Here is a 23027-nt window from a genome sequence, read left to right as displayed (position 1 = left end):
AAGGCTTAGTGACAGCTCTCTGGGGTCTCTCAACTCTGCTGTTAAACAGCACTCCAAGCCTGAGGCCACGTGTTTGGGAAACGCTGTGCCCTACAGATCTATAATGCACACCACCATGTCTAAGGCACCTGCTAAGGCACTGGGACCCAGGCCTTTCCATCCTGTTGGAGGAACATTTCCTGGTTACAGGCCTCTAGTGTCCCACAAATGCAACTGAGATAACAATGTGGAAAGTTAGTCAAAGAGGTCAAATTCTTTTTTCAAAAAGGGTAATCTAAACAGACAGTAAACAATAAAATTATTTTCAGAAACACTGTAGGACGATACGTCCTCTACCAAAGGCAAGCAAACCAGGCCTCCATTACCTCCATTGGGTCCAGGGTCCGGGGGACCAAGACTGAGGCCACCCCATGTGTTCCCGCTCCAGCCTCGCTCCCGCTTCACTTTCATCCTCCGCTTCCGGTCCCACTCTTCCCTCTGCTGGAGCATGTCAGCCGCCACCTGCTCCTGCTCCTCCTTGCTCCTCTGGGCAATGGTCTGCACGGCTCCATTTCTCATGAGAGGGGCATTCAGACCCGGCCACAAGAAGCCGTAGCGCCCTGAAGGGTTAAGATTATAGGTAAGTGACAACTTCTAAAAGGTGCTCACTCTTCATGTTGCTAAGATGCCAGGGAACGCGTGTACAGACACCAGCACAGTATTGTGGAATTGGAGCTGATGGGATCACTTGGCAGGTGACCTTGCACTGTCACAGTTTTATGCACATCTACCCTACAGGCATGTGACCGCGCATTTTCACTTTTACCAAGAGAAACACTCGTGAGGCCTGTGAGCGCTAAGATGTCTGCTGAAACACGACCTGTAACGCACATAAGCCGAGTCGGCAACAGAGGAACGGCTGAATGCACAGCCAGCAGGTGCCATATCCTGCACAAAATCAAAAGCCGTTGCTCTGGGGCTGGGGATGTGGCTCTCAAGCAGTAGTGCGCTCGCCTGGCATGCGCGCGGAGCGGGGTTTAATCCTTAGCACCACATACAAATAAAGATGTTGTGTCCACCAAAAACTAAAAAATTAAATATTAAAATCTCTCTCTCTTAAAAAATAAAAAACAAAAAAATGTTGCTCTCTAGGTTCTAATGTGGAATGATTTCTAAGACATGTTATTATTATTACTTTTGGTTCTGGAAATTGAACCCAGTGGTGTTCTACCACTGAGCCACATCCCCAACCCTTTTTATTTATTTTGAGACAGGGTCTCACTAAATTCTTCAGGCGGGCCTTGAAACTTGTCATCCTCCTGCCTCAGCTTCCCCAGTCGCTAGGGTTAAGGGGTTTGCCACCATGTTCAGCCCTGAGACCTCTTATTGGGTTAAAAAAAAAAAAAAAAAAAAGCAGATTATACAATTGCATGTACCATATAGTATAATTATCTTTTTCTTTTCTTTTCTTTTTAAAGACGATATCTATTTCTTTTAGGGAATTTATACAAAAGCGCGCACCAGCACACACAAAAACAACTGAAGGAAATACCAATATGAGACCAGTGGCCCCTCAGGGGAGACAATGGGAATGTGGACGGCAGGAAGGACATCAGGGGCTTTTAGTTTTCTCTACAATCTGCGTTTTTACTGAGAAGGTATGCATACGATTTTTATAATTTGAAAAAATAAATTATAGCCAGACACAGTGGTGCATGTGAGCAGTCCCAGCTAGGTGGGAGGCTGAGACAGGAGGGAGGTTTTAACCTGCAAGTTCAAGACCAGCCTGGCAAGACCAGAAGGCAAGACCTGTCTCAAAAATAATAATAATAATAATTATTAACATTATTAAAAATAAATAACAAATGCTTAAAAACTAAAACAAGATACAAGTAGTAAAAGCACCCAAGCAGATGTGCAATCTTAGAAGTGCAGCACAAGGTGCTTCCTTTATTTCTGAAAGGTTGTTAGTATCAAAAGCGATGAGTCTGCACAACAGTAAAAATAAGCCAATTCAAGTTCACCCATCCTATTTTTGCTTTCAAAAGCACAAGTATAAACAATCACATCAGCACGTGAAGGACCAAGGCCAAGTGCGGCCCACCAGCTGATTTGTAAATAAAGTTTTACTGGAACACAGCTGGGCCTGTCCAACCATGCGCTGTCCAGGGCAGTTTCTGTGTGACAGCAGCCCAGTTGAGTAGCGGCAACAGGCCCTGTGACTACAGATCTGCTCTTGGTCACTGTCTTCTCTGGGCAGGGGAAGCCTGCCAGCTCTCTGCGAGCTCCACCTGCCTGCACTGGGCTGTGTGTAGCACAGGACCTATCACAGCTGTGCCCCATGGAGTACGTGACACTCTGGGGCACCTGGTGAGCCCCCTGGTTGGACTCTAAACCATGGATTCTTATGCACTTAATGAGAATGTTTCCAGTTTGCCAAATATCCATAAAATCTGGGGAAAACACTTTAAAAGCACATAGACTCTTTTTAGAACAAAGTTTGCCACTGGGCCCCCCCAGGCCTCCCTCAGACCCAGCTTGCTTCCTATTTCTCCCCTTCCCAAGATCATCAGTTTCCCACCCCAAGTTCAGGACCAAATCTGAAAACTGTCAAAACAACCAAACACGTTTACCTTCACCAATGACCTGACCCCTGTTCAGATCCTTCCTTCTCTTTTTTTTGCTTCTTTTGCCTCTTCCTTTTCTTGCCCCAGCACCAGTCTCTGCTAAAGCACCTTTCCAGAGCTCATCTGCTGTCACTGTAAGGAAACGGGGTTTTTAAAAACTCTGTAGTTGTAAAGTAAAGATCTATACTCTCCTAAGAATAAGAAAGGCCAGAAAGCCCAGCTTCATCCATGTCACTGAGGGAATGAAAATAAAATAAAATCATACAGTGAACATAAAACATGATTACATTTGGAAAACACAAGAGGAGACAATTCCACTTTTTTTCCACAAAAGATGGCTAACATTAAATCCCAGTAAGTCCCTGACCAGTAAGTAGACTTGCTTCCCTGATGTCTGCCAATCACAACTCAGGTCTCAGTAGTGACGTCTCTTGAACTTCTCCAAATGATATTTCCTAGCAAAGGCCCAGCTAAAAACAGTAAGGGCCTTCTTGGTGTGACTCTAAATCAGCAGGGTATCTGGGGCACAATTCAATACTTTTAGGCCTTGGGTGCCCCAAATGAGGGGCTCAGATAAACTAGCGCTCTCCAAATACAGCTGTAGCACATGAGATAATTCTAGTTGCATTTTTAGTTGAATAATTACTAAAATGTTAATTCGTTTATGACAGAAGGAAAATTAAGATAGGAAAGCACCCCTACTTTCCTGTTGCAGGAGGTGGAAGAGTGTGCCAGTCTACCTACATTTAGTGAAGAAGCTGTAGGGTCTGTACTGCTGGCCTGACCGGCTGGTGGGAGGAGAGATACAGCACTGTGTCTGTAGCGCATGGCTCAAGCTGGTGAAGTGTCGGCTGTCTCTGGTTCCCTGCAGTGACAAAGGGCCTACAGAGAGATGAAACAAAACCAAGTTAGATGCTCCCTGGCTGTGGAGCTGCCAGCACCAAATAACTGTGACTTGATAAAAATAAGTCACTAAAAATTCTAATCTTTTAAGAATCATATTTTGAGGACAATTGTTATTTAAAAAATAAAACCAAACTTTTAGGAATGAAAGCCACCTAAATGCCCATCCTAGAGAGGTCATGGTTCATTTCCACAGTGGATATCCCAGTCTCAAGAAAGCTCTGTACAGCCAGGGTTTCTGCCCTGCATTATCCAGCCCAAGCTCCTGGGCTGCTCTGGGCAAATGGCGCCCTCTGCTGTATGCAGCTGGGCAGTGGACAGATGAGGAAAGACCTTCAAGTGAAACTGTTCAGAAGAACAAGACTCAATGTGTAGAGGGTACCCTGCCCTTTATGTTCAAAACACAGGGAAGCAGGGAAGGCATGCTGTAGACAACTCCAGAAGATCACGCAAGAAACTGAGGAGCGGCTGCCTCTGTGGAAGAAAACAGGGGCATTTAAGGCTGGATGTGAAAGACCCGCATTTTTGTATTTTGAGGGATTTTTTTTTTTTTTGACCACATGCATCTATTACTTGAGAAAAGGTTTTAAAACAGCCATGTCTGAGAGGAAGCCATCTGACCAGTCCCAGGGATGGCGGTTTCACGTGAGGAAGAAGGCAGAGGTGACAGGAACAGGTGGTGATGAAGGAGTGGGACAGTGCTGGCAAGATCAGTGCATGCACAGATTCTTGAGCTCTGTGCTTCACTAGAGAAATGACAGGATTAAAACAGCCCTGGAGGGACAGTGGCCTTTAGGGTATTGGCTTGATAAACACAAAACAAAAACCTGACAACAGCTGTTTTCAAGTCTGAGTGAAGCCATGCAGAGGACAGTAACTGCAGATTCATCAGCAGCATCAACCATGACTCACAGGACCAGAGAAAGAAAGCGGGTAAGGACAGGGAGAGTGACATCTAAGGGTGGTAGGAAGCCATCGAAATAGTTCCACTGAATACAGAGACCCAAACACAAAGGGATAATCTTTGATTACTGGACAGCACTTAATACGACCATTTTGTTTCAAATGTAGGCCTATGAGATAGATTTGCCAATGCCACAAGGTACTGGATGACTGGATGAGATTTCAACACTAATTTCGATTTCAGATGATTTGCTCACCTGTGGGGAGGGAGATCGCACCAAGCACACAGATGTCCTCTAGATCTGTAGCCCACCTGATGAACTACCAAATAAAATGTAGCCAGAAAACATTGGGTCTTCATTTTTTTTTTAAGTTGTTGATGGATCTTATTTATTTATATGTGGTGCTGAGGATCAAACCTAGTGCCTCACATGCTAGGCAAGCACTCTGCTACTGAGTTACAACCCCAGCCCTGGGTCTTCATTCTTTAACAAACCAGAACTTTATCATTACAAATCTCATTCTGCTATACACAGCCTTTCTTGTAAACACCTTCATCTTCAACACATATCTAATATTAAAACATTTCATCTTGCTCTGTTCAGCATTATAATCTTTAATGTAGTTCAAGAAGTGTAAAAATTATTAACAGATTTTTTTGGAAAGACTGAAATATCACTCATAGCTAATAATGTACCCAGCCTAAAAGAAACCAAATGTCAAAAATAAAAAGAAATCAACTTTAGAATTTAGAAATAGCCACTTGTTTTTTGTTTGTTTGTTTTAATGGGAGGCAGGGAAGAACTGGGAATTGAACCCAGGGCTTTGTATACATTAGAAATAGTCACTTTTTCTGGGTGCATGGCACATGGCTGTAATCCCAGTGACTCAGGAGACTGAGGCAAAGGATTGCAAGTTCGAAGCCAGCCTTAGCAACTTAGCAAGAACCTGTTTCAAAATAAAACATAGGTCTGGGGATATAGCTCAGTTGCTAGAGTGCTTGCCTTGCATGCACAAGGCCCTGGATTCAATCCCCAGCACCATCAAAACAAATAAACAAAGAAAAAATATATCAAAAGGGCTAGTTATGTGGCTTAGTGATAGGGTGCCCCTCAGTTCAATCCTCAGTACCACCAAAACAACAGTCAATTTTCATGCACACTTGTATAAATGGTTTTGCTTACATTGTGTTACGATTTTTTTTTAATATTTTATTTACATTTTAGTTTTCGGCAGACACAACATCTTTGTTTGTATGTGGTGCTGAGGATTGAACCCAGGCCGCACCCATGCCAGGGGAGTGCTACTGCTTGAGCCACATCCCCAGCCCCGTGTTATGATTTTTTAAAGAAGAAAGTTCAGTAGTTCAGGCTGAGTCACGTTCTGAAGCTCACTTACAGATCACAATCCACCTCACTTATCAACTCTGTTCTGATCCTTTGAGTTCTTATTAAGTTTAGGTCATGAGACCCCAGACTCAGGAAGCAACAACCCTGCAGCCTAAAGTGGGATAGGCCAGAGCCCCTCAGGTGGGGACGGAGAGGCCCCCAGGGTTCTACCTCAGCACACATCACGTCTACACCAAGAACTCCTTCCTTCTCACTTGGGTCTCTTCTAGGAAAACTGGTTGGTGAGAGATTTTAGAAAATTTATTACTAATTTCTGACTGATTTGTTGCAGCATTTAGAAAAATAGAGTGATAAGGAAAGCAATCAACTTCTTAAAAGTCAGGCAATTATGAATTTCAGGAAAAAAATGTAACAGTAGAATACTACCTAGCTCAGCTCTGAATGTGCACAGAATTTAATAACAAAAACAATGCCCAGAGATTCAGTCCAAACTGTGCTTCTACCTATACTGGAAGAAAGTAAGGGTAAGGATAGATTGTTACATCTCCAATTAGCATAACAATGTTGTTTAAAGAAGACTCAACGTATTTAGAAATATAACCAGAGGAAGGTGAAAGAATTAGTGTCCCTAGATGATGGGAAGGAGCAGAAAAGGACTAGGAATGAAAGCTCTGAGCCTTTTACGACCTTTTGGAAACTCAATTTTTTTTTTTGTTTTTACTTCCGGTGTGGAGCTGGGGATTCAATTGCGGGCCTTGGGCACCCTAGGCAAGGCTCAACCTCTGAGCCGCACCCCCAGCCTGAAAGTTAATATTTTAAGGAACAGCACAGCAACCTGCAGTGAGGATAGCTATCCCTATCAGGCCCTATACCGGCTCAGGTCAGGGCAGTGCCTGGCACATGTTAAGGGGTAAATAAACTGTTTATAAATCAGTGAGTGAATCAACCAAGCAACAAATCAAACTGGTTGATTCACAGTGGGTGTGACAGGTCCTAGGAAATCTGCCATTAGGGAGAAACCCTGTCAGCTGGACTTCTCCCAGGATCTCCAAGGTATGTCACAGGTGGGATTCCAAGAGGAAAAGGCAGGAGACCCACAGGGAAGCCCAGCACTCAGGAGTCCCAGAAGCTCAAGGTGAAAGGGCCAGGTTTCCTTGCACAGCAAGGTTGGCCTGGACTTCCCAGAAGGCAGCTGAAGAGAGGCCCTGCACTATGTCAAGGAAGTCTGTGTCCACAGGAGGGGGCATCACAGCAGCCAGAAAGCTCTGGGACCAGCCCTGCTTCACTGGCTGTGTGATTTCTTTCATTCTTTTTTGGGGGAAGGTACTGGGCATTGAATTCAGGGGTATTTAACCACTGAGCCCCATCCCTAGTCCTTTTTATTTTTATTTTAAGACGGAGCTGGCCTTGAACTTGCAACCTCCTGCCTCAGCCTCCAAAGTCACTGGGATAACAGGTGTGCACTACTGTGCCTGGCCTGGCTGCATGATCTTGAACAAGTCACTTGGCTTCTCAGAGATTCACCTTATCATCTCTAAAATGCAAATAAGCTCATGAAAGCCAGTGTCAGGGCTGAACAAGGTGACATGTTTCAAGCCTAGTGCACAATACCTACTCAAAAATGGCAACCATTATTTTTCAAAGCCTTGAACTACAACAACTGCAGTCATAAAAAATTTGAAAAATACTCAAGACTGAACAATACCATCATCAAGGACATGCCTTGTCCATTCACATTTTCAAATCTACAGAAACTCTTATTAAATCTTATGAGAACAGATACTTCCCCAATGAATCTCACCATTGCTGAAAGTGGTCTTCAGCGCCAAAACAGAAGCTGTTGGAAAGGTGTTCAGGGAAAGCTGCCTGCACCAGAAATGACCTGTCAATTAAAAATAAGTAAATAAATACTTTTTTGGTTCCAGTGCTGGGGTTGAACCCAGGGCCCGGAGCCTGCAGGCACCTGCTTCACCACTGAGCCACATCCCCTCTTCGTTTTTTGAGACAGGGTCTCTCTAAGTTGCCCAGACTGGTTTCCAACTTGCAATTCTCCTGTCTCAGGCTCCCAAGTTGCTGGGATTACAGATGAAGGCCTCTGCACTCAGCAAAAAGTGGAGTTGTTTTGTGGTGTGGGCAATAGAACCCAGAGCATCACATATGCTGGGCAAGTGCTTTACCACTGAGCTATGTCCACAGGCCTCCAACAAGAATAAATAAATAAATAAATTTTAAAGATACATTCCTACATGAAGAGAGACATTTAAAATAATAAGGTGAGCCACCTACTGTGGCACAAACCCGCAACCCCAGATACCAAGGAGGCTAAGGCAGGGGAAGTGCAAATTCAGGCTAAGGCAGGGGAAGTGCAAATTCAGGCTAAGGCAGGGGAAGTGCAAACTCAGGTCTCGAGATATAAAGGGCTGAGGATGTGGCTCTGTAAAGCAAAATAGGGTGCAATGCCCAGTATCCCAAAAATAAATAAAACAGTAACATTCACAAAATAATACCATCTACAGAATTAAAGAACTAAGAGAAGTGGACGAGTGATTTCCAGGCTTAGTGACCACTGGCCAAGTAGCTGCCATCATGCTGCACCTTCTCTTCACCCTCCCATCAACCAGGCTTCATGCTTGGCAGTCACCTTAAAAATCCCTCTGCCGTGGGCCACACCTCTGCTGTGGTCCTGCTGCCACTTCTTTGTTCAGGCCTTAGCATCACTCAGACACAGGTTCAAGGTTTCTTAATGGGTCTCCCACCTCTCCCCTTGTATTTACCACCTTTCTACAGTAAGAGGCTTCATCAATTAACAGCCCTGACATGTCCTTCCCTGGCTTCCTGCTGCCAAGTTACAAATTCTGGGCACAGCCTGCAGGACTGCCACATGGCCCCAGACTTCCACACCAGCCTCCTGCTGCCCCTGCCCCACCCTCCCCATAGCCATCCAAACACACAGTTAGTCTTGAATTCGCTCTCATACACTTTTGTATATGAGATCCTGGATCCACCAGATCCTGGAGGCTCAGCAGCTCTTGTGAAACCTCCACCCTCTGGAGCCCCCACAGCACCAGGCTGACTGTACCTCCCTGTGCAACCCTTCATACAGTGTGGTTCTCCAGAACACACTTAGACAGCATTTGTGGGCAACTGGTTTTTGGCAGAGGGACCATGACCATTCAATAGGGGAAAAGGAATGTGTTCAATAAATGGTGTTGGAATAACAGGGTGTCAACCTATAGAAGAATGAAGTTGGAGCCCTACCTCACACCTTATGTACAACTTAATTCAAAATGGACTAAAGACCTGAAGGTAAGAGCTAAAACTATAAAACTCCTAGAAGAAAAACAGAGGTAAATTATCATGACCTCGGGTCTAGCAATGTTTCTTAAACATAACTCCAAAAGTACAAGTGATAAAAAGAAAAAAAAGAAAAAACCCATAAACCAGACTTCACCAAAATTTAAAACTTGTGTTTCGGGGATGGGGATAAAGCTCAGCTCAGCGGTAGAAGAACCAGCATGCCTGGGTTCAGTCTCTAGCACTACAAAAACAAATAAACAAAAACCTTGTATGCCTCAAAAAAACACTATCAAGCCAGGCTTGGTGGTACATGCCTATATTCCCAGCAGCTCTAGGGGCTGAGGCAGGAGGATTGTTGAGTTCAAAGCCAGCCTTAGCAAAGCCCTAAGCAACTCAGTGACACCCTGTCTCTACAAATATATATATAAACAAGGGTTGGAAATGTGTCTCAGTGATTAGGCACCCCTGGGATCAATCCTCAGTACAAAAAAAAAAAAAAAAAACAAAACAAAAAAAAAAAAAACCACCCACAAACTATTAAGAAAGTTAAAAAACAACATATGGAATAAAATTCTGCAAATCATACATCTGATTAGACACCTTTAGAACTCCTTACAATTCAATAATAAAATGAAAACCCAATTTTAAGAGAGCCAAAACACTTGAACAGACATTTCTCAAAAAAACATGTAAAAATGGCTAATAAGCACATGAAAATACATTCATTATCCATCAGGAAATTGCAAATCAAAATTTCAAATTAATACCATTTCATACTCACTAGGATGGCTATAATCAAAAGAACAGATAATAAGAAATGTTGCTAAAGAAAAATCAAAACCCTCACTGTACCCTCAGGTACTTCGAAAACATTCTGGCCATCCCTCAAGTGTGGAATTACCATTTTATCCAGCAACTCAATTCCCAGGCACATACTCAAGAGAAAAGTAAATAGACACACATGTAAAAACATGGCATGCTGATGTTTACAGCAACATTAGGCATAATAGCCAAAAGATGGAAAACAACTCAAGTGTCCCTCAACTGATGAGCAGATAAAGTGTGGTGATGGACACATTACAATTCATCCCCAAGAAATTCAGGATGACACATGTTACAATAAGGATGAATCTTGATGACCTTGCACTAAATAAGCCAGCCATGTATGCGGTTCTACTTATAAGAAATGTCTAGAACAGGAGAGCTAAGAAGAGTGGAAAATAGATCATTGGTGGCTACAGCTAAAAAGCTTCCTTCTTGGAGTGATAAAAATGTTCTAATTAGATTATAATGATAAATGCACAGGTTTGTGCAAATATTGTGCACTTCAAATAGATGAACTGTATGGTATGTGAATTATAGTTCAATAAAGCTGAAAAAAAAAACAAAAAAAATAGTTATACACAAGAAAACAAAAAAGGGGGGGCGGGGAAACACACTTTGGTGTCAGGAATTTTGGGTGCAAAAACCTATGTCCCTTGCTCAATCTGTGTGGCTCCCTCCACCACCTGTATAAAGAGTGTAATAACAGAATCTACTCCATAAAGGGACTGGGAAGGCAGTGAGGGAAAACGCATGAACAGAGGAAGACAGTGGCTGGCACACAGTTTAGACTCATGAAGGAAGACAGCCTTGAAATAGTAGGAGATGGGGGAAGAAAAATAAAAGGGAAGAGACAATCATAAAGACAAAAGAAAAGAATATTAAGGTCAGATTTTCTGCCAAGATTGCTGGTGAAATTTTTTGCTACAAAATGAGTTACCAAAAAAAAAAAAAAAAATGAACCTTGAGGGTTTTAGGGGGCTTTGAGTTCCAGAATTAGAAATGCTGAACTGTGGACTTAACAACAAAATAGGGCAGAGAAGACAGGCAGCGGCCACGCAGCGGCCCTGGAGCCAACCTTAGGCAACACAGCAGCAGGGCGCCTTCCTAGGGTGCACACAACCCACCAGGGCCCGGGCGGGGGGACAGGAAAGGCGACACTGCGGGCTGACGTCCGAGTCATCCGTCTCTGCACTGAGGCCACCGGCCAGCTGGAATTAAGCTGACGGAGGCCAGTACTCTCCGACTCCACCTGGACAACCACCATCACCTTCAGAGCCCCGCGGGCGCCTCTCAGCCCCGAACCCGGTGGGCATCACCATGTGACCCCGGGGGTCGCGCCTGCCCGCCGGGAAAGCAAGGCTCGCCAGTTCCCTCCTATTCACCTAAACGAACCGCGAAGAACCCACTGCACTTCACGGTCACGTTACAGCGAAGCGCCCCGACGCCCAGAGAGGTAAGGAACGCGCGCAAGGTCACCCAGCGGTCCCGGGCTGGATGGGAGAGCCGTGGGACGCTGCTCACTTCCCTCCGCCCGGACTCCCGCAGGCCCTGGCGACCCCCGGCTCCCGCGCCTCCTTCCTGCGCTCACCGGTCCACACACCGCACAGCGCAGGCAGGCGGCCCGCAACGCGCACCGCCGCCGCCATGCTGAAGCGCGAGCCCCGCCTCCTCCCTCCGGGGCAGCCGGTCCTTCGCCTGCCGAGAGGCTCCTCATCAAACCGCGGGCCCCAGCCCTCGGCTGGAGGTGCGAGACCCAAGGACCACGCCGTAGCCCATATCGGGTTGGAAGGATTATCCGGATGGGCCACAGGGTAGGTTGGGTCAGGCGTAGCCGCGGACAGCTCCGCGGGGTCCTCGCGCAAGGGCCCGGGGGCGGGGCTGGGGCGGGGCCAGCCCGGGGCGCGGGTCGGCCAGTTGGAGGCGGCCGCTTGTGAGCGCCCGTTAGGTCCGGCTGGCCCAGCGAGCTCTCCAAGGTACCCATGCCCGAGACCCACGAAGTGTAGGGAGGATCCACAGGGTGGATAAGACAGGGTGGAGAGATTGAAACCCGCTCCAGGAAAGCCCTGGAGTTTTGGAGATGAAGTACTTTGCTCGAGTTTCACAGGCATTTCTGCATTTATTCTGATTCCAACGTGTGGTCGTCACACACGCATATCCCAGGGTTTTCCCGTTCATCTCAGGCTCCGTTTTATGCAGTCTGTTCTTGCACAAATGATGCACAAACCTGCCACAAAGGATGGCAGGAATGTGTTGTGAGAAACGGACTCCTGCTCAGATAGTCTTTAACGATCGATCGGATCAGGGTTAGAATGTTCAGATATACAGAAAAGTAAAAATCGTGGCAGAGCCGACCAAGACCGACATAGTTGGGTTGGGGTTGTGGCTCAGCGGTAGAGCACATGCAAGGCCCTGGGTTTGATCTTCAGCACCACGTAAAAATGAATAAATAAAACAAAGGTATTGTGCCCAACCATAACTAAAAAATAAATATTAAAAAAAAAAGTGACACAGTTGTTGTGCACTGCTGACCTTTGTGTCTAAGTGAGACAAAAGCCAGTTCAGTATGGACAGCCCAGGTCAGATCCGTGGCAACTTTCTGGTCTGTGTTGTGGTCAAGCCTTCAAATGCTGTAAGGTCACTAGCAAGTTTGTTTTTTATTTTGGTTGCCATGTTGTTTATACCTAAATAATTATACATTTGAAATAATTATACATTCACAGGAAGTTGCAAAATGAGTACAAAAAGATACCCATGCACCATTCACCCAGTTTCCTGAAATGGTAATATTTTACAGAAGTATAATGTGAAAACCAGGAAGTTGGCATTGATGTAACCCACTGAGTTTGTTCAGATTAATCAGTTTTGCATGGACTCATCTGTGAAAGTGTGTGTGTGGAGTTCTATGCAATTTTAGCATAAGTAGACTTAGGTAACCACCACCAGAATCAATGTACAAAACTTCTGTCTCCACAAAGATCCCTCCTTTCAGCTGTAGAGACATTCATCCACCCTCCCACCATCTGGAAGATGGCAACCACCAATCTATTTTTCATATCTATAATTTTGTAAACTTGAGAACATTTAGTTATTACCATCCTCACAAAAGAAGAAACTCATGTGTTGACATAAGATGAATAAAATTTATTTATAGATACCATTCAAATGTAGAGAGGAAAAATTGAAATAAAATATGTATTTCATTAAAGATTAAACTGAAACAAATACAAAAATAAAAAATAAAAAAAATAAATGGAGTCACATAGTATGTGATTTTTTTTAAAAAAAAAGAGTGAGAGAGAGAGAGAATTTTTTAAATATTTATTTATTTTTTCTTAGTTCTCGGCGGACACAACATCTTTGTTTGTATGTGGTGCTGAGGATCGAACCTGGGCCGAACGCACGCCAGGTGAGCGCGCTACCGCTTGAGCCACATCCCCAGCCCCGTGAGTGATGTTTTGAGTTGGCTTTTAGACTGTTGATGTCTATTCAAGTTGGTTTATAGTTTCTTACTTTTATTACTAAGTACTGATTATTACTGCCATTTGTTTAACCATTTGCCCTTTCTAGCATATTTGGCTTGTTCCCAGTTTGGGGCTATTTCAACCAAAGCTATCATAAACAATCATGTACATATTTTAGACATTTAAACTTTAAAAATTGTAGCAAATACATGTAAACTTTACCATCTTAACCATTTTAAGTGTGCAGAACAGTGGCATTAAATAAATTCATATTGTTTTGCTATCATAATCACCTTCTGTTCATAGTATTCATTTCCTCTGTGCTGGGTGTGGTGGCGCACACCTGTAATCCCAGCTGCTTAGGAAGCTAAGGCAGGAGCATCACAAATTCAAGGCCAGCCTTAGCAACTTAATGAGACCCCATCTTGAAATAAAAACAATAAAAAGAGCTAGTGATACGGCTCAGTGGTAGATCACCCCTGGATTCAATCCCTAGCACTGGGGGAAAAATTCTTTACATTTTAAAAAACTGAAATTGTACTTACCAAATGTTAACTCTCCCTCCCTGTCTCTCAGCCCTACCATTCCCCTTTATGCCTCAAGAAGTATGCCTACTCTGAGTACCTCATACAAGTAGAGTCACACAGTATTTCTCCTTTTTCTCCTTGATTTCACTTTAGTAGCATTTGGCAGAATCGTCGTTTAGAGATCAATAACATTTGCATGCACATGCGTGTGCACACACATATAACTCCATATATATGTCATGTATACAGCTGTTGCATATATATAACTCCATCCCTATGGTGTTTATATAGTCACTTGTCAAGGGACAATTGGGTTATTTCCACCTTTTGTCTATTGTGAATAATGCTGCCATGAACATGGGTGTATGAGCATGTCTTTGAGTCCCTGCTTTCAATTCTCTGAAGTGTATACCAACCCCATACCTATTTCTGCATGGGCATAAGATTTCATTTTTCTGGAATATGCCAAGTTCTAAGATTCCTAGATGTATGATCAGTATATGCTCTGTGTTTAAAGAAACTGCCAGCTGGGTGCCATGACACATGCCTGTTATCCCAGTGGCTTGGGAGGCTGAGGCAGGACGATTATGAGTTCAAAGCCAGCTCAGCAACTTAGCAAGGCCCTAAGCAACTCGGTGAGATCCTAGCTCTAAATAAAATATAAAAAAGGGCTGGGGATATGACTCAGTGGTTAAATACCCATGGGTTCAATCCCTGGTACCAAACAACAAACAAAAACCCTGCCAAACTGTTTTTTCAAAGTGGTCTTAGCATTTTATATTCCCATCAGCAACGTGTAAGAGATAGATGCTCTCTGCATGCTCACTAGCATGTAGTATTATCACCATTTCAAAAGCTATTCTAGCAGGTATATAGTGACATCTCCTATGGCTTTAATTTATATTTCCCTAATAGTTAATAACACTGAACTCCTTCCATGTGTGTGTGTTCTTTTCTTAACCATCTATCTGCATATCCTTTTTGGTGAAATGTCTGTTTGTATGTTTTGCTCATTTTCTAGTTGGATTATTTGTTTGTTTGTTTTTCTCTTTTTCCCCCCAGTACTGGGGATTGAACTCAGGACCACACACATGCTAGGCAAGAGCTTAACCACTGAGCTACAGCTCCAACCCTGATGATTTCTTTTACTGTTCAGTTACTGTTCATTTCTTTATTTATTCTAGGCGATACCATTTTCAAATAGAAAATTTGCGAATATTTTCTCACAATCCACAGTTTGTCCTTTCATTCTTTTAGCAAGGCCACTTGGCCATTCACCAAGCAACAGGTTTTTATTTTGATAGTCCAGTTTATTAATTTCCCTTCATGCATTGTGCTTCTGGTGTCGTGTCTAAGAACCATATCCCTAATTCATGGTCTAAAGCTTGTCTCCTGTTAATTTATAAAAGTTTTGTAGTTTGGGGCTTTACACTTAAGTCTGTAATCCATTTTATTTTGTTTTGTTTTCTTTTTGTAAGATGTGTGAGGTTGAAGTCGGCTTGCAGAAGTGTTCAGACAAGCTAGTCACTTCCTCCCCCAGGAGCCAGGGGTCCCCTTATCCTCATTTCTACAAAACTGCCTCCCACAGCCACTGCTAGTCCACTCTGCACCCACATGCATCCCCATGTTGCCCAGTGGGACATTCTGTGTCTTCCTTTTTTAAACTGCTGTTGAGCTCATCTGTCATTGTGTGGTCAGCCATCCACATGGTCCTGGAGCCATTTTTAGTGTATTCTCAGAGCTGTGCAACATCATCACTGTCAATTTTAGATCACATTCATCACTCCAAAGAGAAACCCCCATACCCTCTGCCACTCCCCTGATCCCCATCTGCTACCCCAGCCTGAAGCAATAGCTAGTCTACTTTCTATCTCTATAGATCTGCCTCTTCTAGAAAATTCCTATCAATGCAGTCACACATGGTCCATTGTGGCTGGCTTCTTTCACTTAGTATAACATTGTTTCGGTTTACCCATGTTGTCACAGGTATCTGTACTTTCTTACATTTTATGGCTGAGTAACATTCTGTTTGCTTGAATATACTACATCTTATCCATTCATCAGTTGATGTACATTTGGGTTACTTTTACATTTTGTCCATTATAAATAATGCTGCCATAAACATGTATGTACAACTTTGTGTAAACATGCTTTTGCTCTTTTAGATATGTACCTAAGAGCAGAATTGCTAGGTCACATGGTAACTCTGCCAGACTTTTTTTCAAAGTGGCTGCAATATTTTACAGTCCTACCAGCAGTGCTTAGGATTCTGATTTCTCGCCAATAGTTTTGGAGTTCAAGAATTGCTGTTTTAATCTGGTTGTCTTTTATTATCCAGTTTTATTGGTTCTTTGAATATTTTGGATATAAGCCCCTTATTGGTACATGATTTGTAATTATTTTCTTCCATTCTGTAGGTTTTATTTCCATTTCTTAATAAGTATCCTTTGAAGCACAAAGACTTGAGTTTCAGTTGTGTTTTTCTATTTTATTGCCATTGCTTATGCATTTGGTGTCATGTCTAAGAATTTACTGTCAAATCTGAGGTCGTGAAGATTTGATCCATGTTTTCTTTTAAGAGTTCTTACATTTAGGTCTTTAATCTATTTTGTGTTCATATTGGAGAGATGTGGTCCAACTTTATTCTTGTGCATAGGCCCTCCAAGTGTTACATCATCATTGGTTAAGGGAAGAGAAAAAAGAAAGAAAAAGATAAGGAGAAGAAAGGAAAGACTATTTTTTCCCTATTGAATGGTCTTGTCACACCTGTTGAAAATTAGCCGTCCATAGACTGTAGGTATACTTCTGAGCTCTCAATTCTATTTCATTGATTTACAACATCTGTACCACACTATCTTAACTGCTGTTGCTTTGTAATAGGTTTCAAAGTTGTGAAGTATGGGTTTTTCTACTGTGTTATTCTTTTTAAAAGTTATTTTGGCTATTCTTGATATCTAGCAATTCCATGTAAATATTAGAATCAACATGTCAATTTCCGAAAATAATACAGCTGGGATTCTGATAGAGAGTGCTTTACTGTATAGATCAGACATCTTGACAATATCATGTCTTCTGACCATGAACATGGGATGTTTTTCCACTTCTTTTTTATAACTTCTTTAATTTCTTTCAACCAGTGTGTTTAGCTTTCAGAATATAAATATTGCACTTCCTTTTTTATTTTATTCCTAAGTATTTTGTTCTTTTTGGTGACATTATACATGGAATTGTTTTCTCAATTTCATTTTTGGATTTCCTGTTGTGCATGTACAGAAGTAGTAGTGATTTTTGTATATTGATCTTGTTTCTAGCAATGTTGTGGGACTCTTGTATTCTAATAGGTTTTAGTGGATGCTTAGGATTTTCTGTGTACAAAATCATGTCATCTGTGAACAAAGAGGTTTTCACTTTCAGCTAGCTAATTAGCCTCTTAGGACATGTGTTGTTCTCTCCCTCTCACATTTCTTTTTACCACTCTCTTGCTCTGGATCTTGGCATTCTCGAGCTTTTAACAGAAGGGGACACTCACAGTTGTCTTTCCTTAATCACAGAATCTCTGTAGCTCACTTGGATTTATTAGAAGTTCCAATTAAGAAACCTGTCTCATTATTTGTTGATGAATCTTCTCTCAGAACTGAAACTGGAGGTTATCAAGCAGAATACGTGATCACTAATTTGAATTCTCTTTAGAATATAGTCAACCTGAGAGAATGTCAGACCAGATGGCAAAATGTACTGCATTTAGTACACAGAGTTTGTCAACTCACGTGCACTGAGAGTAGGTTTTCGTGGCAGCATCATGTGACTTTAGGATGCTTTGAAAACAAGGAGGGTTTCTTAACCTCTGCTAGAACCCCCATAAAAATGAACAAATTAAGGAACATGTAGATGCAGCTTCCTTCCTTCTTAGAGGAGCGGCTATCATCAGGGCTGTGGCCCATGCAAAGTCAGAATGAGAAATGGCACCATGGATGTGAAAGGAAATGCTCTAGCAAGCAGTTATGCCAAAGTAGCAGCCTCAGCCAAAGTTATGCTCCTAAATGGACCCCAAAGAGTAAATCTAGAGTGATTCAAAGAGAGTATTACACATTCTCAACGTGAAGACCCTGGTTCTGAAAAAAGAATAATATTAAAAATTATAACCTTCACTTGGATAATCTCTAGTGCTCCCAAAATGGCTGCTTTCTGGTATCAGATTATTTCAGATGGATATTATCTAAATTTCTCCATGTAGTTGCCCATCATAATACAGACAACTTGGTCACTATCTTAAATTAGTATTGGAGAAGGAACTTTTAAAAGGGAGCTTTTTAACAGATTATTTTCAGGTTATGGATCACATGTCAGCATAATTCTGGAAATCCTGTAAAGGTGGGGCATGGCCAGGAGCCAAAGCCTCCGGGGCCACCCTGCACACCTTCAGGTGGGTCTTACCCAGCTTCCATTCTTAAAGAGTTGGAATATGTATGCATCAATGTATATCTGTTTTCAGGATGAGCTGAAGCATTTCCTTGCTAAACATGCACAGTCCTTACAACCACTAGCAGCTGCTTGGTTTTTTCCCCCAACCTGAGGCTCCTAACTTTCATATCAAGTGATCAAGGCACATATTTTACAGGAATCATTAGAACTCCATAAGGCATTACCCCATGTTTAAAAATGACACTGTTTTTACCATACATAATCTCCCAGAAAGCTTGAAAGAACCAACATTATTCTTAAATTAAAATGAGCAAATTTTTCAGAAACCCTTGAACTCCTAGCTAAAGGTTTTACTCACAGAATTCCTTATGGCCATAAGATTCACTCATTTGGGACACATCAATTCTTCCCCTGAGAACTGGTACAGTAAGGCCCACTTACTTAGGGGTTTTGCCTCCAATGATAAATCTACACTGCTACTCTCAGGCATGGAAAAGTACTGCAAAGGACTTGGGTCTAGATCCTTCCCACAGCATCTTCCTAAAGACCCTCTTTGTTACATTAAACCACAAGATTTTGTCTATTAAGAGTCACAGGGGAAAGGTCGAACCTCCTTGCAAAGGACCTTTCAAGGAACCACTAACAAAACTATCACTAACTCTGGAATAAGTTATTGACAGCAGCTCTCCCTGGGATACAGATCTGTGTCTTTGTGTTGGCACAGGAAGTGATGGGCTGCTGCATTGCTCTGGATTTCTCATTGGCTTGACGTGGTGGCATCTGTGCTTCTTTCTGAATTTGGATCAATGAACAGGCTAGACGTCACATTAAAGAGAACAATTTGCTCCATTCTTCTGCACGGCTACCATTTCTTATCAGATATTATGAAGATGATATAACAAGATCATGGGCTACGGTGTACATGAACAATGGAACATTCCCCACGTGGTGAAGATAGCATCTCTAGTGGTCCCTGAATTGGCCAGCCTCTCTCCAGCAAGAGAATGAGCAGAAGGGGGATCCATAAGCACACAAGCGGAAGATGGCCACACCACTGAGCCACAGGTCTGGCTCACACTTTTTCAGCAACCATCCTGGAAGCCAGAAGGTGACGTGTGCAGCAGTCATCTCAGACATGGCCTGAACTTGGTCAATCACTGCAGCTCCTCTCTCTTTTGCCCCCACTACCAACTCAGGACCAACCATGGAAAGTCACATATCTCCCTGAAGCAGCCACATGAGAAGTCCTGCTCCCAGCTAGGTCAGCCCAGTTTTCCACGTCAACAGCTCTCAACCTGGGGCACACCTGAGCTTCCTTTTATTTTTTTTCCATTGTAAAGGTGTCTCACTCCCTGCATGCATTTGCATGTCTGCTGCAGATAGAGGTGGCTGATGACTTGGTTATAGGAACCTCTGAATCATCTCTGACTGCTCTTATTTGAAAGGCCTTTATTTCCACATGGGCAAAGCCCTTCCTCTTCTAGAGAAGAAAACCAAGTCCCAGAGAAGGTCATTGAGGGGACCTCCAAATGTCTTGGAGTATTTGGCACAGATTCCTGTCCCCCTCTTCTTCCTTAGTAATTGTAGCTGAGCTCACTCCTGCTGTGTTAGACAAAGACTTTGGTTTCCAGTCTCCTCAACAGGGAGTCTATAAGCAGGAGTGATACACTGCAGTTGTTTATTGAGGAATGTCTGTAATCTTCATGTTTGTTACATGTTTGTTGGGGACCGCAAATCAAGATGGCGCCTGGCAGTTTGCCAGGAGGAGTGGTTTGTAAGACAATGCCACCGAGCCATTAAGTCGGTGGGGATTCCTTATTGGCTGACTGTTGTATCTAGATAATGCTAATTGAGTCGAGCTGTGTGTAATCAGTTAGGTATTTATACCTCTGCTGTTCTGCAATAAAGCGGCTCTTACTACCTTGGGTGCCCACTACCTTGAGTTCCAGCTCAGTTCCCGCTGAGTTTTCCCGAAATGAAGCAGTTCCCGCTTCAACCTTCAAGATGCTTGTCACCTCCCAGTTATTTGGCCCAGACAGACTGCGGTACATGTTTAATTGAATAATAAGTGAAGAAGGATTTTTGACTGATTTGTTTTAAGGTGGGTGCTATGTAATAAAGTATTTGGCCGATCTTTATTGCTGGTTCCTTGGAATTTCCTGAGCAACAAGAGAGCCCTTGGACCATGCATGATATGCAGAGTGGCAGCCTGGCCTTGCCAGAATTACCAACCAAATGATTCGAGGGTTGGGGCTTTGAGCCATGTCGTATCAGTCCATCCTCTAGGGAAAGGAAGGGGGCTGGTGACTGGGTTCAACTGAGGGGTCAAGGATAGAATCCACTATATCTGTGTAATGAAAGTCCAATTAAAACCCTGGACCCTGATGCTCAGGTGAGCCTCCCTGGTTGGCAGTACTCTGTGTATTGTCACACATAAGTGTGCAGGTAGCCTAATGTGCTCCTGGGAAATGACAGGAGCTTTGCATTTGGAAGTTCCTAGACCTTGCCCAATCTACATCTCTTCCTTAGGCTGGTTCTACTGGGTCTCTTTTAGCTATCATTAAATTTATGATGACAATGTAATATTGTATGGTGGTGCATATCCATGATCCAGTGACTCCAGAGGCTGAGGAAGGAGGTTCTCAAGTTCAAAGGCAGACTCAGCATCTTAGAAAGACCCTAAGCAGCTTAGAGAGATCCTGTCTCTGATAAAAAAATAAAAAAGGGTTGGGTTGGGGATGTGACTCAGTGGTTAAGCACACCTGGGTTCAATCCCTGGTACCAAAAACAAGCAACAAAAACATAGCCCTTTGTCCTGAGTTCTGAGAATCATTCTAGTGAGTTATCTAACATACAGGGGTAGTGGGGACCCCTGAATTTGTAGCCAGCTCTCAGAAGTGAAGGTGGTCTGGGGACTCCTCAATCTGTGAGGGCAGCCTTGTAAACTACCATGTTTTTAACCCATGAAGTTTATCCCAATTCTGAGCAGTTGGCATCAGAAACTATTACAGTGCAAAATCTAAAAGCACGCAATTTCTATTACACACACACAAAAAAAAACACACCACACTATCTTAAAGATGAAACTATGCTAATCTATTTCTGAATTTGAAAAACAGGAAGCACCATTACATTTTTCTAAGGAAATGTTTAATTGGCAGTTTTCTAGAAGGAAAGCGTTTCTACTAGTACAAAAATATGAAATCAGCCAGGTGCACTGAGAAAACGTGAGAAAGTCAAATTCTTTTTTCAAAGTAACTCCCAACTGTTGAGAACCCACTGGAAGCTCCCTTCTCAGAGGAAGCATGAGACATGACCTTCAGCAACTGATAAGAGTGGTGAGATGATGAACAGAAAATTACTTAAATGGTTATCACAAGACCAGAGAACCTCTGGAAGGTGTGGTCATTCATTGTGGCTCTCCACACGTTAGAGATTTAGTAATTTACCAAAACATTGAATCATCTCCGTAATTCAGTTTTAGAACCCCCCCCCCGTCCCCATAACATTGTGGTCACTCTCATTTGCCATTCTCAGGACACCACTAAATCTCATTTGTCTCTGAAAAATGTCCTTTTCTGGACATTTCCTAAGGATAAAAACCATATAATATGGACTCTGATATCTGCCGTCTTTCATTTAGAATAATGTTTTTGAGGTTTTTATTTTTTATGACAGCCATATTTTAGTGGTTTTCATCTTAAAAGAAGATTTCATTCCAAAAATTCCAAATCTAGTAGCATGCAGTTGCAATGGGAATTGCTTCTTGCTCAGATACAGACTACTTGTGGCCTCACAGAGAAGGTAATGTGCTACAGAGAAACAAGGACACAGGGTGTCCTATATCAAGGGCTTTCAGTCTCATCCCCAAACTACAGCTGAACCCACGGGAGGAGGCCAGCCCAGGAAGGTCTGCAGGGCAATGCTCTCTAAAGATCCATCTCCTTAGCCTAATCATGGCTGGGCTAGGTCACTGATGGCTGTCCACCTGCTCAGCCTTGTCACTCTGGCACCTGTGACACCCCTCCCCGTGATCCACAGGATGTGGTGACCAAGGACAGGCACAGTTAAACACTGGCCTCCACAGGTAGAAGGCACCGGGCAGGCCATTTTCAGCTTCCTTTCAGCTCATGTGGTGGATTTCAAATCTGAAAGGAATTTTCCTCACATTCCTTCAGCTCTCAGGGTTTTTCTCTGGGGTGAAGAATTGATGTATGCCGAGTTCTGAGTTATACTAGTGGGCTTTCTCAGTTTTACCAAATTCAAAGAGTTGCTCTAGAGGTAGGCACAATGGCATGCACCTGTAGTCCCACACACTGAGCAGGAGGATTGCTGGAATTCAAGACCAGCATGGGCAAAACAGCAGGATCCCATCTCAAAACAAAAATCTTAATAATACTAACTTCTAGCATGGTAGACTAGGAGCTTGATAGACCCACTTGCCTAAAAGTTTACTGTTCTAAAAATTATCCAGTATAACAAAGAGCAGAAGAGCCAGCAGAGGCTCCCCACATGGTCCACATTCCAGGGTTGTAACCAGCAGGGGGAGCTCTCCGGCTTCTGAAGGGATGGCTCCACCCCCGACACACACACCCCAAGGTTCTCTCCAGTATGAATTCTCTGATGTGTAATAAGGGGTGAACACTGATGACGGCTTGCCACATCCACACCTCCATCTTTCAAAGGGTATATGGCTTTGGGATTTTTATTTTATTTGTTTTGATACTGGGGATG

The 23027-nt window shown here is 43.1% G+C and overlaps 1 protein-coding gene and 1 long non-coding RNA gene across 3 annotated transcripts in view; one reads left to right on the top strand and one right to left on the bottom strand.

Moving 5' to 3' along the window:
- Positions 1-11619, bottom strand: part of LOC144366802 (small ribosomal subunit protein uS5m-like) — a 20934-nt gene extending 9315 nt beyond the window's left edge. Inside the window, exons 1-5 of the mRNA XM_078021617.1 lie at positions 11472-11619; positions 7563-7643; positions 3351-3488; positions 2613-2738; positions 366-599 (exon numbers count right to left, since the gene is read on the bottom strand). Coding sequence (XP_077877743.1) covers positions 366-599; positions 2613-2738; positions 3351-3488; positions 7563-7643; positions 11472-11529 — 637 coding nt within the window. The 5' untranslated portion in view covers positions 11530-11619. The remainder of the gene's footprint in view (positions 1-365; positions 600-2612; positions 2739-3350; positions 3489-7562; positions 7644-11471) is intronic.
- Positions 10558-23027, top strand: part of LOC144366805 (uncharacterized) — a 12940-nt gene continuing 470 nt past the window's right edge. The window contains exons 1-3 of one of the 2 annotated variants that reach the window (XR_013425941.1): positions 10558-11336; positions 11429-11694; positions 13220-23027. The exon at positions 13220-23027 is cut by the window's right edge and continues 470 nt beyond it. This is a non-coding gene — a long non-coding RNA (uncharacterized LOC144366805). The other variant, XR_013425942.1, reaches the window with a different exon arrangement.

This window comes from Ictidomys tridecemlineatus, chromosome 9 (assembly GCF_052094955.1).
Source record: "Ictidomys tridecemlineatus isolate mIctTri1 chromosome 9, mIctTri1.hap1, whole genome shotgun sequence".
In the NCBI taxonomy this organism is placed as follows: domain Eukaryota; kingdom Metazoa; phylum Chordata; class Mammalia; order Rodentia; family Sciuridae; genus Ictidomys; species Ictidomys tridecemlineatus.
Note: the sequence above shows the minus strand (reverse complement) of the source record. Positions and strands in the feature narration are given on the sequence as shown.